This window comes from Canis lupus, chromosome 17 (genome assembly GCF_003254725.2).
Source record: "Canis lupus dingo isolate Sandy chromosome 17, ASM325472v2, whole genome shotgun sequence".
Taxonomy (NCBI): domain Eukaryota; kingdom Metazoa; phylum Chordata; class Mammalia; order Carnivora; family Canidae; genus Canis; species Canis lupus.
In genome coordinates this window covers 8,457,037-8,477,973 of record NC_064259.1, presented here as the reverse complement: position 1 = coordinate 8,477,973, position 20,937 = coordinate 8,457,037, and the positions used below count along the sequence as shown (strand labels likewise).

At 49.8% G+C, this 20,937-nt stretch overlaps 1 protein-coding gene across 10 annotated transcripts in view; it reads right to left on the bottom strand.

Moving 5' to 3' along the window:
- Nucleotides 1-1,570: 1,570 nt before the first annotated feature.
- Nucleotides 1,571-20,937, bottom strand: part of LPIN1 (lipin 1) — a 131,800-nt gene continuing 112,433 nt past the window's right edge. For all 10 annotated transcript variants that reach the window (XM_035700478.2, XM_025454638.3, XM_025454635.3 and 7 more), the window contains 4 exons: nt 12,845-12,997; nt 7,380-7,494; nt 6,306-6,409; nt 1,571-3,337 (listed from right to left, as the gene is read on the bottom strand). In XM_035700478.2, coding sequence (XP_035556371.1) covers nt 3,178-3,337; nt 6,306-6,409; nt 7,380-7,494; nt 12,845-12,997 — 532 coding nt within the window. In that variant the 3' untranslated portion in view covers nt 1,571-3,177. The remainder of the gene's footprint in view (nt 3,338-6,305; nt 6,410-7,379; nt 7,495-12,844; nt 12,998-20,937) is intronic.

Sequence of the window (20,937 nt, the reverse complement as noted above, 5' to 3'; positions counted from 1 at the left end):
GGACCTGAGTGGAATGAACGTGGTTTTCCTGAGCCTCTCCTGTGTCTTCTCCTGTGGCTGCACCTGAATGAGCATCTCATTCAAGAACACAGACCGGGGATCCCTGGGTGGCGCAGCGGTTTAGCGCCTGCCTTCAGCCCAGGGCACGATCCTGGAGACCCGGGATCGAATCCCACGTCGGGCTCCCGGGGCATGGAGCCTGCTTCTCCCCCTGCCTGTGTCTCTGCCTCCCTCTCTCTCTCTCTCTCTCTCTCTCTGTGTGTGTGTGTGACTATCATAAATAAATAAAAATTAAAAAAAAAAAAAACACACAGACCGGGGCGCCTGGGTGGCTCAGTGGTTGAGCGTCTGCCTCCAGCTCAGGGTGTGATCCCAGGGTCCTGGGATCGAGTCCCACATCGGGCTCCCCGCAGGGAGCCTGCTTCACCCTCTGCCTATGTCTGTGTGTCTCTCATGAATAAATAAAATCTTTAAAAAAAAAAAAAAAAGAACACAGACCAGACCCCGCCTGTACTACAGTCATGTACGCCCACTCTTGTCATTTCCACCAGGTAGGACGGGCCCCAGACACAGCCCCCTTTCCTCTCCCCCTCCTCTCCCTGCCCCCAGGTGTATATGGAGGATCAGTACTGCACCAAAGGCCTCAGAAAAGACTGGCTCTTTTATTCCAAATATTGAGCAGTTCATACCCTTAAGGATTTTTTATTTTTTGAGTAGAGAATAAAAACTGCTTGATATCGTACACTAGAGAGTCAGCAACTTAGTAACTTACCAAAAACTTTAAAATTCACACGCCTGATTTTCAGAGAAATCTCTCATCCAACTCCTTTATTACAGTGTTTTCTAGCTTGGCAGCCAGCATGACACAATGGGGTGTTACAGTGATTTTCATCACTGTGCCAGGATATACAAATACAGATCGAGGCCTGTAAATAAGATACATTTAAAGTGGCAATCTCAACCTAAAATTGTAAAGGGAGTTTCCCTTGGAAGGTGTCATCATTTGTCCACGTGCCAGGTATGTATTTTCCCTCATCACACGGGATGATCATCTGATGACGTCATATGTGGGATCGGTTTCCCACTGGGCAATTTTGAAATGTGCGGCCCAAATGCAGCATTCCTGCCCTGACCACAGGGTTACTGGGTGATGGTTGTGTAAATATGGATGAACCCACTGACAGGTGCATTAGTGCAGCCACATAACAAATCTCACTTTCGGAAGCCACAAGGCAGGTGTGAATGTTACAGCCCCTCCAGGGGTCACGCCCTGGACCTGACACACACCCGAGCATGTAACCTTCTGAAAGGCATGCTGTGTGTCGGAGTGCAGCGGTGTGGGGCAGTAAGGTACAACAAAATCAGGAATGCAGGGTCGCACGTGGGCGGCCTGATGAAGGCTCCGAGGGATGGCACGACATGGGATACCCTAGCCATCCTCAAAGCCGAATCCTCCCCAGTGTGGGGGACAAGCGGTGTCTGCCTCTGCAGGTGCATGACCTTAAGGGCACCCCAAAATACTCGCATGACGGAATTAACTAAAGATCACTAAAGAACAAGCCCAGAGTAGTTAAGGCAGAACTATTTTTTATTTTTTAATGCCTCCGAAAGGGAATCTGCACATGCGTGTTCACGTTTCTAGGCAAATCTGTGATAGACGACACACGTGTGTTTGCCCTTCGAATGGCCAGGCGCACCGTTCCGGAGAGGCCCCCCTTGCTAACAGAGCCCACTGGCTACAATGAAGGCAACACCTCTGGATTTTCTTTCACAGAAAGAGTAAAATTTCATTCAACTGTCGCGGGTTCTGACACTAACACAATGCGATTTAAATATAGGAAAGCGTTTCAATCATTGGAGTAAAACACTCTTTAAAAAAATAATACTTCAAAAAGTAAAGCAAAATCTTTTACCAAAATAATTCTTTCACTTTTCAAACTGTCCTCTCCACAAGCCAATTTTATAAACAAGTAAAGGAATCATCTTCTGCCCCCTTAAAAGAATGTCACTCGAATTCTTATTTATCCACCTGCCCTTAATTTTGGTGGGAAAAGCAAAGGAAAATAAGAAGTATTACCCATACACTCCGAAAGAGGGTCAGTCTGTGAGATACACAGAATAAGGCTCTTTGGATAGTTTAACATCTTTATCTTTTTAATGCATTAATGACAGCTCTAATAGAAAGACTATGGCTAAAATGCTTGTAACAGTAACCCAATCAGAGTAAAGTAATAAATAAGCGTATCTACAAAGGACATAGCTTCTTGAAACAATTTTTGTAAAACCACCTGGTTTGAGAGCTCTCCACAGAAGTCGACATCATTACCGTTTGGTGTGAGCTCCATGCGAATCCGCGTTTAGAGCACCAGCTCTCTGGAGAGGGGCTGGAGAGTGTCGGGCGGATTCGAAATACTGCCCTACGAGTGTTACCTATGATCTGAACTTAAGGCATTGCAGAGCCGGACAAAGCACATTCTAAATAAAACGTCTGCCCCAGATGCATTAAGGCATAAATACTCCAGCCTTGGGCCACAACAATGGGAGGGGAGATGTACCAACTCAACTACGTAGGTCATCTTTAACCAAAGGAATTAAAGAACTTAGGGCCTAACCATCAGACCCGTCGGCAGATGCCACAGGGGACCCCCAGGCCGAGCCAGCACAGTGAGGGTGGAGACCCTGCAGAGGCAGGTCTCGGGACCCTAGGCCCCCACCCATGTGCGGAACAGGGGGCACCCACCTCCACAGGTGGAAATGTGCCCCTACTCTACTAAAGTCCTGCATGTCTGGTGTCCCTCAGCTGAACTGTCGTCGGCGGGGGCCCCCAGGCGGCCACCTCTGCTTCGGTTTCAGTGGCCCACCATGATGCACAGGACCAGTAAGGAACCCCAAGAGCAGACAGGTCAGGGCAGTGGGGCGACCGCCTTTAGGCCACGACCGAGGGGTACCTTCCCGCTCTGAATGCACCCAATTCTCGCCTATAAAGTCCACCCTTCATATTTCACTTAGAAAGGTCTAGCCCCCAGGGCATGGGGACAGAAAAGCCCCAAATTTCTCTGCTCTTTAGCAAATGACTGCATGTCAGGCTCTGGAGCTCCTGCTCCATGGCTCCCAAACCTATCCTTTAATGGGGGGTGCTTGGTCTTCACATGACGTCAGGAGGCTGCTTGCAACATTTTACGCTGAGGCAGAATGAACATCCTGGTTTTCAAAAGGTGGCAGTGGCTCTCTCCAAAAGGTGAAATTACTGAAAGTATCTGAGCAGGGGAAGTCCGAAGAATGGCTTCTTTTTAGCAATGGGAAAACGTGGTCCACCACTTCACAGAGTCTCACATACCTGGAAGGAGAACAGACAACGTCATGACCTCAGAGGGACACCCGGGCAAGCGCAATGCCCACCAGGGACCCTGCTGTGCCTGGGACCTGGGACAGATCCACGACCCTGGGGGACAGACCACCGGCTTCACAGAGTGGCAGTGGTTCTAGAACAATTCCTCACTAATTAGTGGGAAACCAACGAGTGTGCCAAGCAGGAGTCAGAGAAGCCCCACGGGTGAAGCAGGTGGAACCTGATTGGCACGAAGGACAGAAGAGGGACAAGTGGGAGCCGGGGGACAGGACGAAATCAGCGTGGCGGTGACAGCTGCCCGCCTCGGAGCTCACGTCCGAGCCTGCGGGGAAGAACCACAGATAAAGTACGAGTCTGGAGCATCAGAGACTGCTCCGCTGTGCAAGGAAATGGCCCTGGGCCTGGGGTAAGGGGACACAGACTTGACCTTCAGCTCTGCTGTTAGCAGCTGAGTGACCTCAGGCAAATGGCTTCATCCCTTCTAAGCCACAATCTCTTCAACGGTAAAAGAAAAGAAAACTGCCCCCGTGTCCACGTGAGAGAGAAATAAAATAACATATGGGACAGTAAAATGAGCACATTCGGTGCTCGGTGAAGGTATTCAGCGTACATTAACATCAGCCCTCGCTAACTATAGGGGGAAAGCCTTCACCAGCGTGAGGGACAAGAGACGTGGGATCCACTCCCACCAGGTTCGCTGTGTCACCTCGAGCAAGTGTCTTGCCCTCTCTGGGCCTCGGCCGTCACCTTTACAGAAGATGGAGTTGGACTAGATCAGTGTTTCTCAACGATCCTGCAATATTCCCCCCTCCATCTTCCCTGTATCCCCAAGACGTGTGTTAGTCTCTTTGGCCAACACTACAAAAAGAAAGCCGCTGTATTGAAAATGCATCTCCAGACCTCCGGGCGCCTCCAACCAGAAATTCTGACAAGCCCAGGCCTCTCCGCACGTCCCCAGGGTCCTCCCTGACGGTCACGGGGTCTCCCTCTCCAATTCCAATTTGCTAAAAACCAAGAAGCGCTTTCGAAACAAACTCCAGGAATTAGCATGTTCTGAGGCATCAAATAACTTATTAACTAAGGATGAGGGTGTGTATTTAATAAAGGACCCCAACGGGCTCATGAGGAACATCGTGCTTGCACAGAATGGGGAAAATCTCCCCTAACAAGCAAGAATTACGCTCTTCCTGGAAATTAAAACAAATTTTTAAAATACCTCCTGGCTTTATGACCTACTGGAGTGTTGCGGCTGCGGCAGGCAGCCCGTCCCCGCCGGGAGCAGCTCGTGCGCGGCAGGGGGTGGCAAGCCCCGGATCCAAACTGTCGAGTGCTATGCGCGCTGGACTGTGAGAGCAAACAGCTCCTCGGCCGCCGCAGGCCCCAGACCATCTGGTTTCTCAGACACAGCATCCCAGGATCCCAAATGACCGCCCCATGTCCGGTTCCAGGGGCAGTGTGAGCTCTCCAGGGGCAGGCGGGCTGGGTGTCCCCACCCGATGTGAGAGGATGACGTGCAAAGGTCCTCCGCACTGAGGTCCGCGCCAGGCCGAGGTGTGGGCACGGCGGCACCTGAACCCCAGAGCCCGAGCCAGCGGGATGACCTCACAGGCCTCCGGCCCAAACTCCCGTCGGGGCTGGGACCCTCCTGCCGCATCCCCTGTGACAGGCCTGCCACTGGGCTGCTGCCAATTCTCGGCAGGGTCTCCTCAGTTCAAGTTCCTTATGACCCTGGAAAGACCCCTCCTAGACCTTCTCCAGACCAGGAGACCCCTTCACATAGCAGGGTGCTGCACTGGGAGAGAGGGGACCCCGATGCTGTCGGGGCCACTTGGAGGAGTCTACCATGCGGGCCGGGAGAAGCTGTGCGGCCGGGGCAAGGGAGGCGTCGTCCGCACTGCTGCTCTGCCAGTCGGAGGCCAGCCTGGCTCTGCCTCCTGTCCTGAAGCACGGAGGAGGCTCCCGGCTGCATCCCCCTCGCCCTCCCCGCCTATCTGGAGAACTGCTTAGGAAAAGGCATGACTGGGAGGCAAGGGCTGGGCTCCCCTCAGCCTACAGCTGCCCCCATTTAGGCCACATTAAGCTTGACTGGGCCTAAGGACCATCTTGGGATGTGAAAACGTGGTCTAGGGGGAACCTAAGTCTCTGATTTACCTAAAACCACAGGAGGTGCCTGGAGGAAACCATTCCCTTCGAAGCCTCCAGAACCAAACCCCCAGTTCAACAACTCCCCATGAAGCAGGCTCCTGCAGTCCCCCAGGGGGTCACCTAGGGCCATGAGCTGTCTTCTAGGTCTGCACAGATGGTTCAGTAGGAGACACCCCTCTGCCCGGTGTCACCGGGTGGGCAAAGCTCACCAACACATGGCCTGAGGAGAAGCTCTCGACTCTAAGAACCCAGAGAGAAACACACCGAAGGCAAGGGACAGTCCACAGCCAGCCAGGATGCCTCATTACAAACAGGAGCCCAATTCAGCCCACTGCCCTGGGGAGACTCTGCTGGACCACAAGTATGAGAGGAATTCTGACAATTTCTGGTGAGAGCATTAGAGCAGGTCAGTGTGTGAAGACACACAGCTTCTCGTCTGTAAATACAGCCTCACAGGGTATTTCAACGTGGTTGCATTTCCAATTTGTACGCTAGGCTTTCAGTCCTAACCTGGCAAATCTAAACCAGTAGTTTTGAAATTCATTAAATTCCACTCAGGAGCAGAACCTCACCACTAACTTAAATTGTTGACCTGGAGGGGACCTGATTTAATACAGGTTGTCCAAAAATTAAGTTTTGGACCAAATGCCAAGAGTTAAAATGTACTACCTCTTTGTAGGAATTCAGGATTAAAATACAGGCAACAAAGGATAAAAAGGCGCACTGTAAACTGTAAAGAATCATTCCAAGACTGAGGCTACAGCCACAATGTAATGACACAGAACTCCCGCAACACGCGCATGCTACTCACGAGGAAATGTTGGTCTTTGCGTGTTCCTGGACAAGTTCTCCTTTGGGATTGACAGTAAATATTCTGTTCAAAGACACTCCTACTTGCTTATATGAATACACATCCTGTATTTGGGAAAGTATAAATTAGGAAAAAAAAAAGAGTGCACTGTAAACACAAATAGATGGTATTCCATATTTGATGAAATATTATAAACTTTTCATTAACCAGAACTCTACTTCCAAGTAGCGCAGAGAAAAATTATCTCTGGATGTGAAATTATTAGATCAGTTTTCCCCTTGGGGCCTCCATTCGTTCATCTGTTCAAGAGCTGAGCTAATGAGTAAACAACCTACCACATCCCCTGCAATTCTTACAGCCCTTAAGGCTATTCTCTGACCCATTTTCTCAGGCAGGGGTTTCAAAAGGGGAATTTTCTTACTGGGAAGTTAGTGCCCAACTATATTATCCAGAAGGCTAAGCTCTCTGGCAAATTTGGGTAGAGCACATAAAATCTCAAAGCACTTCCTTTACCATATGCAACAGTGCTCTTAAAACTTGCAATCTCAAATTCACCATTGTGTTAAGGCTTGGCTTTGTGGCTCTATTCTGGGAGAAAGGGTCTAATCCTAATTCTATGTTCTTGTTCTACTAATTTGAGCAAGTGATTTGGAATTTGAAGTTTCTAGTCCCACATTCCAAAGCTTTAGACTAAAACCCACTAGGCCATCTTTAAAGAAAGCTAGAGGGGATCCCTGGGTAGCTCAATGGTTTAGCGCCTGCCTTCGGCCCAGGACATGGTCCTGGAGTCCCACATCGGGCTCCCTGCAGGGAGCCTGCTTCTCTCTCTGCCTGTGTCTCTGCCTCTCTCTCTGTGTCTGTCATGAATGAATAAATAAAATCATAAATAAATAAATAAAGCAAGCAAGCAAGCAAGCAGGCTAGAGGCCATGAAATTACTGAGAGTCTCCTTACAGCTATTTCTAGTGGGATGGGAATCCGGCTCCACATGGAGCCCAGACCCAGCTTTCAGATGACTCCTGGGAGAAAAGGCAGTAATCCTAAGAGCCTTCATATACCCGATCTACTACTTACAGCCGGTCGGTTTCCAAAAGCAGCATAAAAGGGTTCTGTATTTGGGAAAAACAGGTTTTTGATGTCTGTCAAACACTGGACTTTAAACTTCTCTGGCTTCTTCTCAATCACTTCTCTGTTAAAACAAATAAATAATGGATCAGCTTCATTAGCATCAAACTATTTTTAAGTTCACAGAGGGTGAATCCACACTTTCAAGTCTTCCCACAAAGAAAACGCTAAGGACAGGTGATTTTACAAAAGACCTCCACCAGTCATCCAAGGAACAAGGAATTCTGGATGTAGGAGAAGAGAAGCCCTCTTCAAACTCATTTTATGAGCCTAGCATAACCTCAAAAAGAAAACCGAAAGAAGAAAACTTGAGCAAAGTGTGGGCCAATCTCATTCCTGAATGTCAGGAGCCAACATCCTAGATAAATATGCATATGCAAACTGCAGCAAAGCACAAGCTTCACTCCAGGAATGCAAGAGTCATTCAATACTTCAAACCAATTAATGCAGTGTTAACAAATTTACAAATTAAAGGAAGAGAAAATATACCATATCAATAGATACAGACAGGGCATTTGATACAATTCAATAGCAAATCAAGATGAAAAATCTTAAACCTGGAATAGCAGGGAATACTCCAAATCCATAGCAAATGCCCCAGTAACAGTGAAACAACAGGTGGCTTTAACACTATGCCATAGGTCCTCCCTCGGACAGTGACGGAAGGAAAACAATTGAGAATGAGGATTGGAAAGGAAGGAAAAGAAACTGTCGCTATCCACAAAAAACATTAAAAAAAAAAAGAAAATCTACAGATGAATTATCATCACTAGTAAGAGATCGATAAGACTGCTGGCTATAAAATCAGTGTACAGAAAAAAATAATGTACAAAAATCAATTGCACTTTCATGCATCAGAAGAAACAAACAGGCAGGAATATAATTATGTGAACAGAAATTTAAAATCTCAAATGTCCAGGAATAAACCTAATAGGCTTTCATGGATAAAATGATAAACTTTAGTGAAATAGATTAGGAAAGACCTAAATAAATGAAAAACTACACCATATAAGTGAATGGGAGGATTCAATATTACAAGGAGATACTGACTCTCCCTAAACTGTTCTCCAGGTTCACTGTAATTTCAATCAACCTCTGGACAGGGATTTTGTCCGTATGTTTTTATAAACCTCGATCGTCACAGTCACACACAAGAGCAAAAGCCAGAAACCAAACCACACATTTATGGACACTTGATTTATGAGCATGATGATGATTCAAAGCAGGAGGAAACAGGCAACTGTTTCAGTAAATGATGCTGGGACATCTGAACATCCCTAGTAGGAAAACCAAAAAAAGAAAAGAAAAGAAAGAAAATGGGCCTCTCCTGCACTCAATATGCAAAAATCAATTCCTGGTGGACTACACATCTAAACCTGAAGGGTAACACCTTCAGAACCTATCATCATGCCCACAGTCAGGGAAGCCCTGTTTAACAGACAAGCAGCACAAACGATGGGCAAAATGATATGTTCAAGTACGTGAAACTAAGGATTTATGTTCATCACAAGCCATAAACCGGGGAAGGCTCTTTGCAGGACTCATAACAAAGGCTCCGTATACACACACTTAACAAATCAAAAAGAAAATTGGGAAAACACTTGAACAGGCACTTTGCAGAGGATGAAGCCCAAATGGCCAATAAACGTACGGAGAGAGACATTTCACACCCATCAGACTAGCAAAAATGTAAATGGCTAAAAACGTGGTGGCAAGAAAGCAGAGCAAGTGGAGCGCTCATATACACTGTTGGTGCATAAATTGGTTCAATTACTTTGGAAAACAGTTCAGAATGACCTCGTAATGCTGAATATGTGCAAACGCCATGGCCAGCATTTCCAATCCTGATTGTTTACCTTGGAGCACCCAGTGCACACACATACGAGCAGCACTGCTTTTATTGGTAAAATACTGGAAATGACCCAAGTATGCCTCGGCAGTAGGATGGATAAACTGTGGTAGTCCTACAACAGGATACCATACGGAAGTAAGAGCAGCGACTTACAGTTCTACTCAACGATCATGGGAGCGTAATGTTGAGTGAAAAAAAGCAAGCTCCAGAAGAACATATGACAGTTACACCAAGTTCACACGTGTGCACAATTAGACTAGGATCACTAATATAGGTGATGAAACTGTTTAGAAAACTAGGGAGTGATTCACACAAGATTCGGGGATAATGGCTGCCGTCACTACCCAGTGGGGAGGGATGTGAGTGACTAGGACTTCACATGGAATGGTCTGTCCTTCGGCTGTAACCAGATGGGGGGGCACACTGGTGTTCACTATTTGGTTAACATTCATACCTCGCATATATTTTAGAACTATTCTTCTCCACCTACTCAAAATGTAATTCAGATGATGCTGGTGAGGGTGAGGATGAGGATGATGGGGGTGGGGTGAGGGTAGAGTATCAACCTGAGTGTTATAAGACCCAAGGGCTAGTCCCGGCTCTGTACAGACTCCTATGGACTCCAGAACCTTCCCTAAACTTAACACTAAAAGGGTTTTACATTCTGTATCTTAGGACCCTATGGGTGACTATGTGATTATGAGTCTCAAACTTCAATCTGCTCAGGGGAAACCATCCAAATTCAGCTTCCTGCTTCAATTTCAATCTCTCTCTCTCATGCACATGTGCATGAGTGTGCGAGTGTGTGGCAGGTAGGAGGATGTCTGCATGCATACACACCAGGTAAGTCGTGCACAGTAAGAGGAGACCCCATGTCCCCATTGAAGGAGCAAGTAAGATACCCCGGGAGGAAGCAGTGAGGGCTGCTGACAAGTACTCAGGTGAGCAGTCCAGATTGCCCCTTGCACAGCCTAGGTCTTCAGTGATCTGAATTTGCATATGGTCCCTGGTCACTCAACTCACCCTTGAGGTAATGTTACTTCAACAAACAACAAAGTGTCATTTATTTGAGTCTAGGGCCCTCAGAAAACCCCAAAGGGAAAATGTGGTTGCTTGTGAAACAGTTTCTTCTTTCCCAGAGGTAGAGGCCAGCCTCTGTTCTTGCCAAACTCTAGAATTTCACACGTGGCCAGTAACCCAGTCTTGGGATCTAGCAAAGGTGAATCACTTGTCATTGGTGAGATGCCCCCTACCCTGCACCATGAGACTTAGCCACACGTACCAGGAACGTGTGCCGTACTTAACAGAAGCTTTATGAAGATGATCCGAACAGCCCTGCTGCCACAACAAAATAGGGCAGGTAACAAAAACTCAATTTCTCAGAACATGAGAGACTCCTAACTCTGGGAAATGAACAAGGGATGGTAGAAGGGGAGGTGGGCAGGGGTCGGGGGTACTGGGTGACAGGCACTGAGGGGGGCACTTGACGGGATGAGCACTGGGTGTTATGCTATATGTTGGCAAATTGAACTCAAATAAATAAATAAATAAATAAATAAATAAATAAATAAATAAATAAATAAAATAAAATAAAAATTTTTAAAAGCCACTCAATTTCTACTTTAAAAGAAGCTCCCGAACCAAAAGAAGAGGTGTGTGGCACAGATTCCCTCAACTTCTCAGACACATTTCCTAGGATCATAGCATTTCAGGGCTGAAAGGGGACGCCTGAGATCATCTAATGAAACCCTTCCATTTGGCAGCTGAGGACACAGACTTGGGAGAGGGAAGCACCTGCTCGTCACACCACCAATCAGTCGCCGAGCAGCATCAGAGCTTGGGGCTCCCCGTCCCCACCTGCCGGCTGCACGCCCCTCACTATGCTTATTTTCTTTCTTTCCAGTTTGGACCTAGGCAGGATGCTCAAAAGTGCACCCAATGAAAGCACCCTGCTAGGGAAGGTCACTCTGGCTCATGGCAGACTTGCCCATCAATTCTAGAAAATCTGCGAGACGGCTGACACGCAGAACGGCTCCGGCTAGAATGCGGAGCCCGGAGGACCAGGCTGTCGGCCGTGGCTGGGAGGGTACATACATAGCTCCTGGGAGGGAACACACATTGTGAGGTTCCCTTGTTTGGTTTCATAAATCCTCACTGTCCAAAAATCTATCACTTTTGATTTAAATAAGGTAAAAATGAAAAAGATCACCTTAAGCGTATCATTAGTGGTAGCATATCAAAGCAGTGATGTCAACGTTTTGCTTCGCCCTGCAAATCCTCAGTACTTAATACATGATAATGAGTAGCTTGCTCACTGTCGACATAGGTCAGGGACATAGGACCCCATTTCATTAACATCTGGATCCTACTGAAGCCTACATTGTCAGGACAGCTCTCAAGACTTGAAATGCATTATGGCATCCAGAGGTTTTGCCTGAATTTCCTCCCCAGAATGTCTAAGTTTCAGTGAGAGATCTTTGACTACGGGGAAAAAGTCACAAATCACACAAAACAAAGCAGCGATGGAAAAGGTACCCGCAGAGCTGGAGAGAAATACCCAAGAGGAACCAACATGGTGCTCTGGGCCCATCTGGATCTTTCCGTTGTCTGAATGGTGAGCAGCAGCAAGCAGCTTCCTGCCAGAGCCCCTGGCTGGGTCTTGAAGACACAACTATGTGACCCTTAGAACCAGACCTTGGCAGAGCCACGATAGCCCATGCTCAGAGAGCAGCCTGGGAAGCTGCCCTGGGCCTCGGGGTACAGGGAAGTCCAGTCCCCGCCTCTCCCACCCCAGGAGGCCAGACTTAGTTTGGCTTGACTTCTCTGAATGAGGCTGCAATGGTGAAGGGAGGAAGGTACTCAGACATTGGCTGGATGTTAGAGGACCAGTAAAACAAACCCTGTGGGGGCGCCTGGGTGGTTCAGCCGGTTAGGCGTCTGCCTTCGACTCAGGTCATGACCTCAGATCCTAGGATCGAGCCCCGCGTCAAGCTCCACGCTCAGCCAGGAGTCTGCTTCTCTGTCTGTCCTCCCCCACCCCTGCTCATGCTCCTTCTCTCCTGTTCTCTCTCTCAAATGAATAAATAAAATCTTTAAAACAAAGCAAGTGTGTGACCAGAGCTCCCAGAAATAAGTCTTCTGGGAGACCAAGGGCCAGGCGGGTGGTGGGGGCTGGTCGAGGGGCCACTCTACCCAGCCCAGGCCCCCGATTAGACGGATTGCAAGTTGATTCAGGGAGGCCTTAAGACCTGGCCTGGCGACAGCGGCCAGGCAGCTGCCCACAAAGGGGAACAGCAGGTGCACAGGCTTGAAGTGGAGAAGATGGTTCTGGAAAACGAGGACAGCTCAGCATGACTGGGTTTTAAGAGGTGCAAGGGGGTGAGGGGGGTCAGGAAGGGTCAGGTGAATGGAGCCAGTGAATCTGGACTTGCCCCCAAACGCCGTGAGGAGCTACTGAAGGGGGTGGCCGGGGACTGTCAGGTGCCCCCCCGCGGAGCAGGGCCGTGGGGGCAGGAGACATGGAGAGGCTCTCCCAGGGAAGGCCCACAGCGCGGCGCCCTACCTGTGCAAGGCCGAGAAGAGACTGCTGGGGCTGAGCAGCAGGGGCCCCTGGGGTAGCACCGTACCCCGCTCGTTCACCCAGTGCAGGTAGCCCCTCGTCATGTCTGCCATCCCGATGGCCCGCGCGGAGCAGTACAGGAACTTATAGCCGTTTCTGAAAGAGACAGAGCAGTGGCGGGTCACAACCCCTGACCTCGGTGTTCCACGCAGAACAGCACCCCAGCAGAAGGCTCATTCTGGAAAACACTCTTTTGCACTGAGAGCCTGAGTGCGTTTCACTGTCCTATTACTAAGCACATGCGCCTCCCTCACTTGGTTCGATCCTCGTGGGAACTTCGCTCCGTGGGTGTTTTCCCTCCTCTCTACTGCTCGAGAAACTGAGGCTCTCGGCCAACTGGCCAGCCTACCTGCACCCGACCCTGCACGGGGCCCCACTGCCACCGGCCGCCCACCCCCTTCCACGCACCATCAGTGCCCCCTCGGCTGGAGGATTCCCGTAGGCAGGTTCTATATACTCCACCCTCTCTCATCTCCTCCGAAAACCACCACTGCCCCCAGGGCCAAAGCCCCCTTCTTAGGTTTTCCCTCTCTGCAGACCAAATCCCATCTCCCCGCTCCCTTGGCGGCAAAACTCCTTCAAAGAGCCGCATCTCTGCATTGACTGCACATCTCACCCTCGGCAACCCGCTCCAAGCCCACTTGCTCCCCTCCCTCGCTGGCCCCGTAGGTCCCTGCGATGAAGCCACAGTTCTCAAGTGAACAGACTTCCCAGCAGCACCTGGCACAGAGAGGGGGGGTCACCCTTTCCCTCAGGACACCTCCGTCCCTCGGCCTTGGGGACCCACCATCTCCTGGGCTGCTTCCCACACAGGTCCCCCAGCTCTGTCTCCCAGGGCGTAAGGCTTGGAGTCCTGGGGCCTCTGTCCTTCTCCCTGCCTTGCTCCCCAGGGGATCCCACCCCCTCCCGAAAGCTCTAAATGCCACATCCAAACTGGTGTACGATACTTGTGATGTTGCGATATAATAGATACGTGGGGTCTTCATCCCCGGATCCCAGGAACCCAGCATGGAGCTTCCAAACCCTTGGAATTTCCTGAGTGACAGGTCATTTATTATTCGCAACAAGCCCCTTCCTCCACACCTGGGTTTTTACTAATGGGGTGATCCTAGGAGGGGGGCTGGTTGCCATAGGAACCAACCTGCAATCAGAGGGTTGGAACTTTCAGCCCCACTGCGCGCCCCCCCCCCCCACACACACACACAGAGACACACAAATTCTGGGAGAGGTAGAGGGGCTGGAGATTGAATTCAATCACCAATGCCAATGATTTAATCAATCATGCCTACATAATGAACCTCCACAAAAACCCTAAACAGCCCGGACCTCATGGAGGCAAGACCTTTCCATCTCTGCCCTGTGTACCTTTCCATCTGGCTGTTCATTCGTATTCTCTAGAATAAACCGGAGTGTTTTCCTAAGTTCTGTGAGCTATTATAGCAAATTATTAAACCTGACAGGGGGTTGTGGGGCCCCCTGATTTGAAGCCATGTGGGGCCCAAGTGGGGGTAAGCCAGGGACCTCTACTTGCGGCTGGCGTCTGAGGTGGGAGCTGTCCTGTGGACCTGAGCCCCTACCCTGTAGGGTCTAGCCTACCTCTGCGTAGTTGGAGTCAGAACTGAACTGAATCGTTGGACGCCCATCGGTCCCCACAGGGAATTTCAGAATCGCCCCTTGTGACAGCCCCATGCACTGGGTGTCGGCAGTGTTGGGCATGAAAAGCACATCATGGGATCATTCTTCTGTTAAACACAACTCTTCTACTTTATTAGGACTACATTTCACTTTTTTTGACGGTTAAAAGCTTAGTGTCCAAAATGAGATGTGATTAGCATAAAATACGTACCACATTTCAAAGACTTACTATAAAAACAGAATAGATGATATGTCTCATTAATAATTTTGTGTTGATTACATGTTTCAATATATTGGACTAAATCAAATGCTCTAGATGTTTTTTAAACACCATCTATACATGGCTGTCTCCTAAACGTATACTTCCGGCCCAGGCCCGTCTCTTCCTCTCCAGGCCCGTGTGTGCAGCTGCAAAACCCCCGTCACTCAGGGCGTACAGGACAGTAGCCGCCACCCACATGCAGGTGCTCCTGCCGCATCCTCCCCGCTCAGCAAGTGACACTCCCGCTGGCCCAGGTGAGCCGCCAAAACTCAGGGCCACCCGGGCTTCTACTTCTCACAACCATTGCCCCCAGCCCCACCACACCAGCAGGCCCCCTCAACTCCACCCCAAAGAGGACCCCAAACCACCCCCAAGTTCCCTGCCACCCCTACAGCCCTCGTCCACACCTCCGCGGCAGGGCCTCCCCCTCCACTCCCGCAGCCTGAATCAGCTCCCGGCCCCCCACGCCAAGTCTGCGCACAGAAAGAAAACTTAAAACCCGCTCACATCATGCTCAAAACCCTCCAGAATCTCGTTATGTCTCTCAGAAATAATGCAAATTCTTTGCCATGACCTACAAGGCCAGCGAGACCCTGTCCCTGTCCCTCCCGCCAGCCCCACCTGCTCCTTCACTCCCTCTTATCAACAAGGTGCCCCTGCCAGCCCAGCAAGGCACCGTGCTCATTCCTGCACCGGGCACCTGCACATGCTGTTCCTTCTGCCTGGAACACTGTTCCCCACACCTCCGGCTCGCACACTCCCTCCTGTCACCTAGGTCTCTGCTCCGATGTCACCTCCTCAGAGGGCCCTTCCCTTGCCCTTCTATTTCATAAAACACACCCTCACTTACCCTGACTGGATCCAGGCACTAAACCTTTGCTCTGCTTTGTTTTTCCTAACAGCACTCACCACAAATATTATAGCATAGTTCCCTGTTTGATCTCTCATTAATCCAGAAGCCTCCCAAGGGAGGGCAGGGGGCTTTGTCCCAATCCTTTCTGTACCCTGGTGCCAAAAACCATGCTGGCAAGTGACAGACACTTAGTGAATATTTGCTGCATGAGCCAATACAAACTACCCACTTCTCATCCAACTTATTGCATGAATGTTTTACGCTGGTCAAGGAACGCGTCTCTACCCTCACTTACTATGTTCCTTAAAACTAGGAAACAGGAAAACTTTAAGATGAAGAGAATCCAGAAATACCAGCTTGTTTGGAATACAGGGATGCATCTGAAAATCAACCAACCTTTTTAATTAAACATCTTTGTATTTTAGCTGTCTAATTAATGCGATCTTAAAAAAAAAAAACACTATTTCTGTATAGAGCTCTTCACATCAAAATCCTAAAAGCTGCCACCTGCAGGGGCTTGAGATGCTAATTTTATTCAAAACCTGATTTTCAAATACATTTCATGGTTTGATTAGGCCACTGCCTTGTTCTCACCGTGCAAGTATCCTGCTTCAAAGGCCATGACTAAACTTGGCTAGAAAATCAGCTTGAAGATGTCCTCGGGGGTGGGGAAATGCTTGTTGGAGACAGCGCCTTTGCCCCCATGAAAGCCATCTGAAATACCAAGCGCTCCCATCTAGTGCTCAAGTGGCACCAAGTCACCAACGCATACTCTCAAGGGAGCACCTCGGGGGTAAGACCCCTCACTCAGAGGCGCAGGACGTGTCTTCTTGTCGACGCCCTGCCAGCGGGCACTCCCTCGCTGGGCCCAGGCTGGCCTGGCACAGCCCTTCCCTTCGGGAACAGAGCACTCGGGGAAACCTACCCGTCACAGCAAAGGTGGAACGGAGGGCTCCCCGGGAGGGAAGGATGAGGCCTGCCCGAGGAGAGAGCATGAGCAGAGGTACGACACACACGGATCACACTTACCCCCAGCATCTCAGCAACTGCAACAGGACTCGGGGAAATACCAGAGCCAAAAGGAAAGAACATTCCACGTCCAGTCTTTGCACTGACGGTTTCTCCATCTGTCCCAGTCTCTGTATCTCTCTTAAAACACTTGGCCCAGGCAGATATTAAAATAGCTTGGAAGGATTATCTTTGGGGCTATTTGCCAAGATAAGCTCCTAGGCTGAAGTTTCTCCACGACTGACATCTTGGCCTGGATAAATCATTATTCGGGGGCAGGGCAGAAAGCCCAGCAGCGCCGCATCACGGGGCACCTAGCAGCATCCCTGGACCACCTGTGAGGTGTCCATGACACGCCCCAGGCACGACAACCAGAAACATCTCCGGACATTGCCGTGCTCTCTGGAGGCCAAAATCGCCCTCGGTTGGGAGCACCGTTGTCCTGGAGCCCCATTTGCAGGCCCAGAGGAAGGATAGTCGCCTGCTCCCTCGAGGATGGAAGCTCTATGCCAAACTCAGACTTGTTCTCAGCCCAGCTTCCAAGGCCCCCTGCCCGGAGCTTCCCTTTGGCGCCCACCGTGCACGGGCTCGCCTTTCAGCCCCACCTCCTCTCACCCTGCTTGCCCTTGACAAGTGTGCTTCTCTGCAAACCCTGCTCACCCAATAAGGCTCAGCTCCAGGGCCTCCTCCTCATTAAAACTGTCTTGGATTCCTCATCCCTCCCATCAGAATTAACTTCTCCCTCACATCTGTATGAGAAGCTGCATCTCACTGCACACCCCTCACTACCTCCTGACAGGGGTGCTATCTGCTTCTACAGGACCCCGAGCTCCCGGAGGGAGGGGCACCCACAGCCCGTACAGCACCCACAACAGCCCCTGCTGCATAGTGGGTTTGCAATCAAAGTCCGCTCAATCCTGGGGTTCTGAGGCCTGGCTTGGAAAAGCTCACCCGGTGGTAGCACACACACTGTGACCGCAACCCCACGACCCACAGCACTGTGCTCTGGGCCCAGCAGGGTCCTCAGGGATCACCTGGCCTCATTTTCCCAAGTTAGACATAAGGCAACCAACACTGGGAGTGGGGGACGAGGTCTAAGCATCCAGGGTGAGCTAAGTCCTTCAAAACCCAGGCCCTCACTCCCCATCAAGACCTTCCATCCCTACTGGCAGCAGTAATGAGCGCAGTTGCCTAAGAAGACCTCAGGTGGAAGAGAGAACGATGCTGTGGGCAGAAGAGAGATCCTAGTAAGTCTGCTAATGATGATTTCCGTTCTCAGCATCCTGGCTTCACACGGCACAGTCTTCAGGCCACGGACAAATGCATCCATCCAGCGTTCATTCTCACTACATTGACTTTTAGTTATGCGATTATAAAAACATGCATCAAATAAGGTGGAAAACCAGAGCAATTATTGTCTAGGTTTAGCCCCTAAACGACCCACTGGCTCAATGATCTAAATGTTAGGAAACAAAAAAAATAAAAAAATAAAAAATAAATGTTAGGAAACAGTCCTTTACTTATTGAACATATTTGAACCCGAGAGAGGGGTTTCATGTCTTCCGCTTGTATTTGCTACAGTTGGTTTTATTTTTAAGAGAGTGCAGGTGAGGCGGTGGCCGGGGCAGAGGGAGAGGGCGAGGGAGAGGCTCAAGCAGGCTCTACGCTCAGCACAGAGCCCAATGTAGGGCTCTATCTCACGACCATGAGATAGTGACCAGAGCTGAAATCAAGAGTCGGATACCTAACTGACTGAGCCACCCAGGCGCCCCTTCTTTTTAATCAATAACCAAGCAAGGTATTTTCTACCCTGGATGAATAAGGTGACCATCAGCCCTACAGATCATTTCTCACAGCCAACTGTATTCAAACAAGTAATTACATTTGGCAAAAAAATAAAAACAAAATTGCCCTCATTTTCTATTGTTTTCAGGCAGGAGGCTATCTGCAAGGCTGGCTTCTCCACGAGATAAATACCACAGTGCCTAAAATTTAAGTGCAGCCTAAATTCAGAAAAAGCAGAGTGAGGACAGAGTGATCCGTCCCCAAACCCTGCAGTAAGCAGCATCACCTTGCTAGCACTCCAGCACACTAAACATCTCTCTACCTAGGCCTGTGGCCGTCACGGGAGGACGCTGAAGCAATGACCCCGAGTCCCCGCACCTGTCCTGCTGCAGCCACCCAGGGCTCTGGAGGAGGAAGCACGTGGGACACTGCCAGGACAGGGGTTCATTCTTACCCACAGCCAGCCACGGGAGCATCACAGCGAGCCCCACCTGGACCTGCACTCCAACAAGCTAGGCCAAGATTCTGGGAGTCAGTAAGGAGGTAAAAGCTGCCCCAGGGTCACCAGCTCTGGCCTGGGAAGGCACCGAGAGGACCAGGGCTCCACAAGCTGAAAAATGTGGAGGCAAAAATCAGAGGTACAGGCATGTCAGGTAGAGGCCATCGTTTGAACACAGGTGGGAAGATGGGAAAACAAAGTGTGGAGCGTGGAATACAGCCTGGATGAGAGCAAGGTCTGGGGAGAACCTCGGAAAACAAGGGCCTAGCAGAAGGCAGGGCAGGGAGCCTGAAGGCCACGGCCGAGCTGTGTGCACGCTCCAACTGCTCCAGAAGTCCAGAACATCACTGGCCTGTCTGGTGCCACTGAGGACACACGTCAAACCCAGTGAATGAACAAACGTCAAGCTCCTTCCTCTCGACCAAAATGAAAATACAGGAGGTACTCTGCACTCATCAGACCGCCCCCGACAGACCTCACTCACCCTCCGCCCGTTGATCAAAGCAAAGAATGCTCAGGTGTTCTCTAATAAGCTACCCTACTTTACCTTCCAAAAAGATATCTTTTTCTGGGGGAAAAATGCAACTGTGCCCTTTTTTTAATTAATATAGAGTAAGGAGAGGAGTAGATGTTTGTTCCAAAGCCCAAAATGATTCAGGCTGTGAGCTTCTTGGGATCCTGACTCATGAGGGCTTCTTCCAACTAAAAATAGATGCAATTTCCAGGGTCACGCAAGTCCAGGCAGCTCCTCAGTAGATTAATCCTTCTAAACGAGAGGTCAGCCGCGGTGAGGCTGTGGGGAATGGGACCTGCACACACGCCGTCCGCGGGTCTGCACACTGGGCATACCTTTACAGAGGGCAATCTGGTTCTATTGATCAGGCCTTCAAATGTGCTCATCCTCTGACCATCAATTCTACTTCTGGGAATCCACTTTATAGCAGTCGCTCCCTACGTGCCTGTGCCTTCTTCATTTATTTATAGGCTCATCATACATAATAAACACTATATGGAAGCACTTAGCACATCAGCCTTGGAAATAGTGAAAAAAACTGGAAACTCCCTCCTGTGTTCATCAACAGAAGACGAATGAAATACAGCACGCTTTATCCATATCGTACCACGTGTGCAGCACTGAAGAATGAGGTAAACCTTCCATCTAATGAACCAGAAAGCCGTATTATTCAATAACATAGGCGGACGTGTGTGTCGGTGGGGGGCATGGCGAGAACAGAAGTGGATTTTAAGTACACCAGGAGAGAAAACCAAACTGTTCACGATGGCTCCACTTCTGGGAAATGGATCAGCTTGGTGGCAGGGCTGGGAGGAATAAGATACAGCCTTCGTACTCTCAAGTTTCTCTCATTTTTCTTATTTCTCTTAATTTTTTAAAGAAGCATGAACTACTTTTGTCATTTTTGGAAGAGAACATCTGGAAAGTAAGGTCGAACCCATGAGCCAGGCATCTAAGAAATCGGAGGCTCTCAATCCCACCAGGATATGGGGGCACCATCCAGCCACCCTGCCCCCACTGCCACGTGAGGTCCAGGAGGCCAGAGACCGTGTCTGCTTCCTGACACGTCATGTACCTGTCACTGGGCCGGGTACACAACAGGCACTCAATAAATGCTGGATAAGCGAGGGAAAGAGGAGCAGGAGAGTTCACTTCATTCATCTGTGCTCACAGACTACCTGCAGAGCTCTGCATGCCCATCGCCCCCCCAAACTGTCACCTACGTGGGCCAGAGGTGACAGATGAGGTTGGGAACCACAGGGCCGGTTTTCCAACCTGGCCTCCACTCACTACATAAGTCCTCACCTTCCTCAGCCATGGAAAGGTGGGGCTATCCTGTGCTGGCCCAGGGCACCTTCCAGCGCAAGTGGCTGGAGAACAAGAAGCGTTGGAAGAGAGGTTTCCCTCATGAGGGAGACTCCGAGTCCACAGGAAGATGGAGACAGTGACAAGCCAATGTGGGAAGGGAGAGACCTAGACG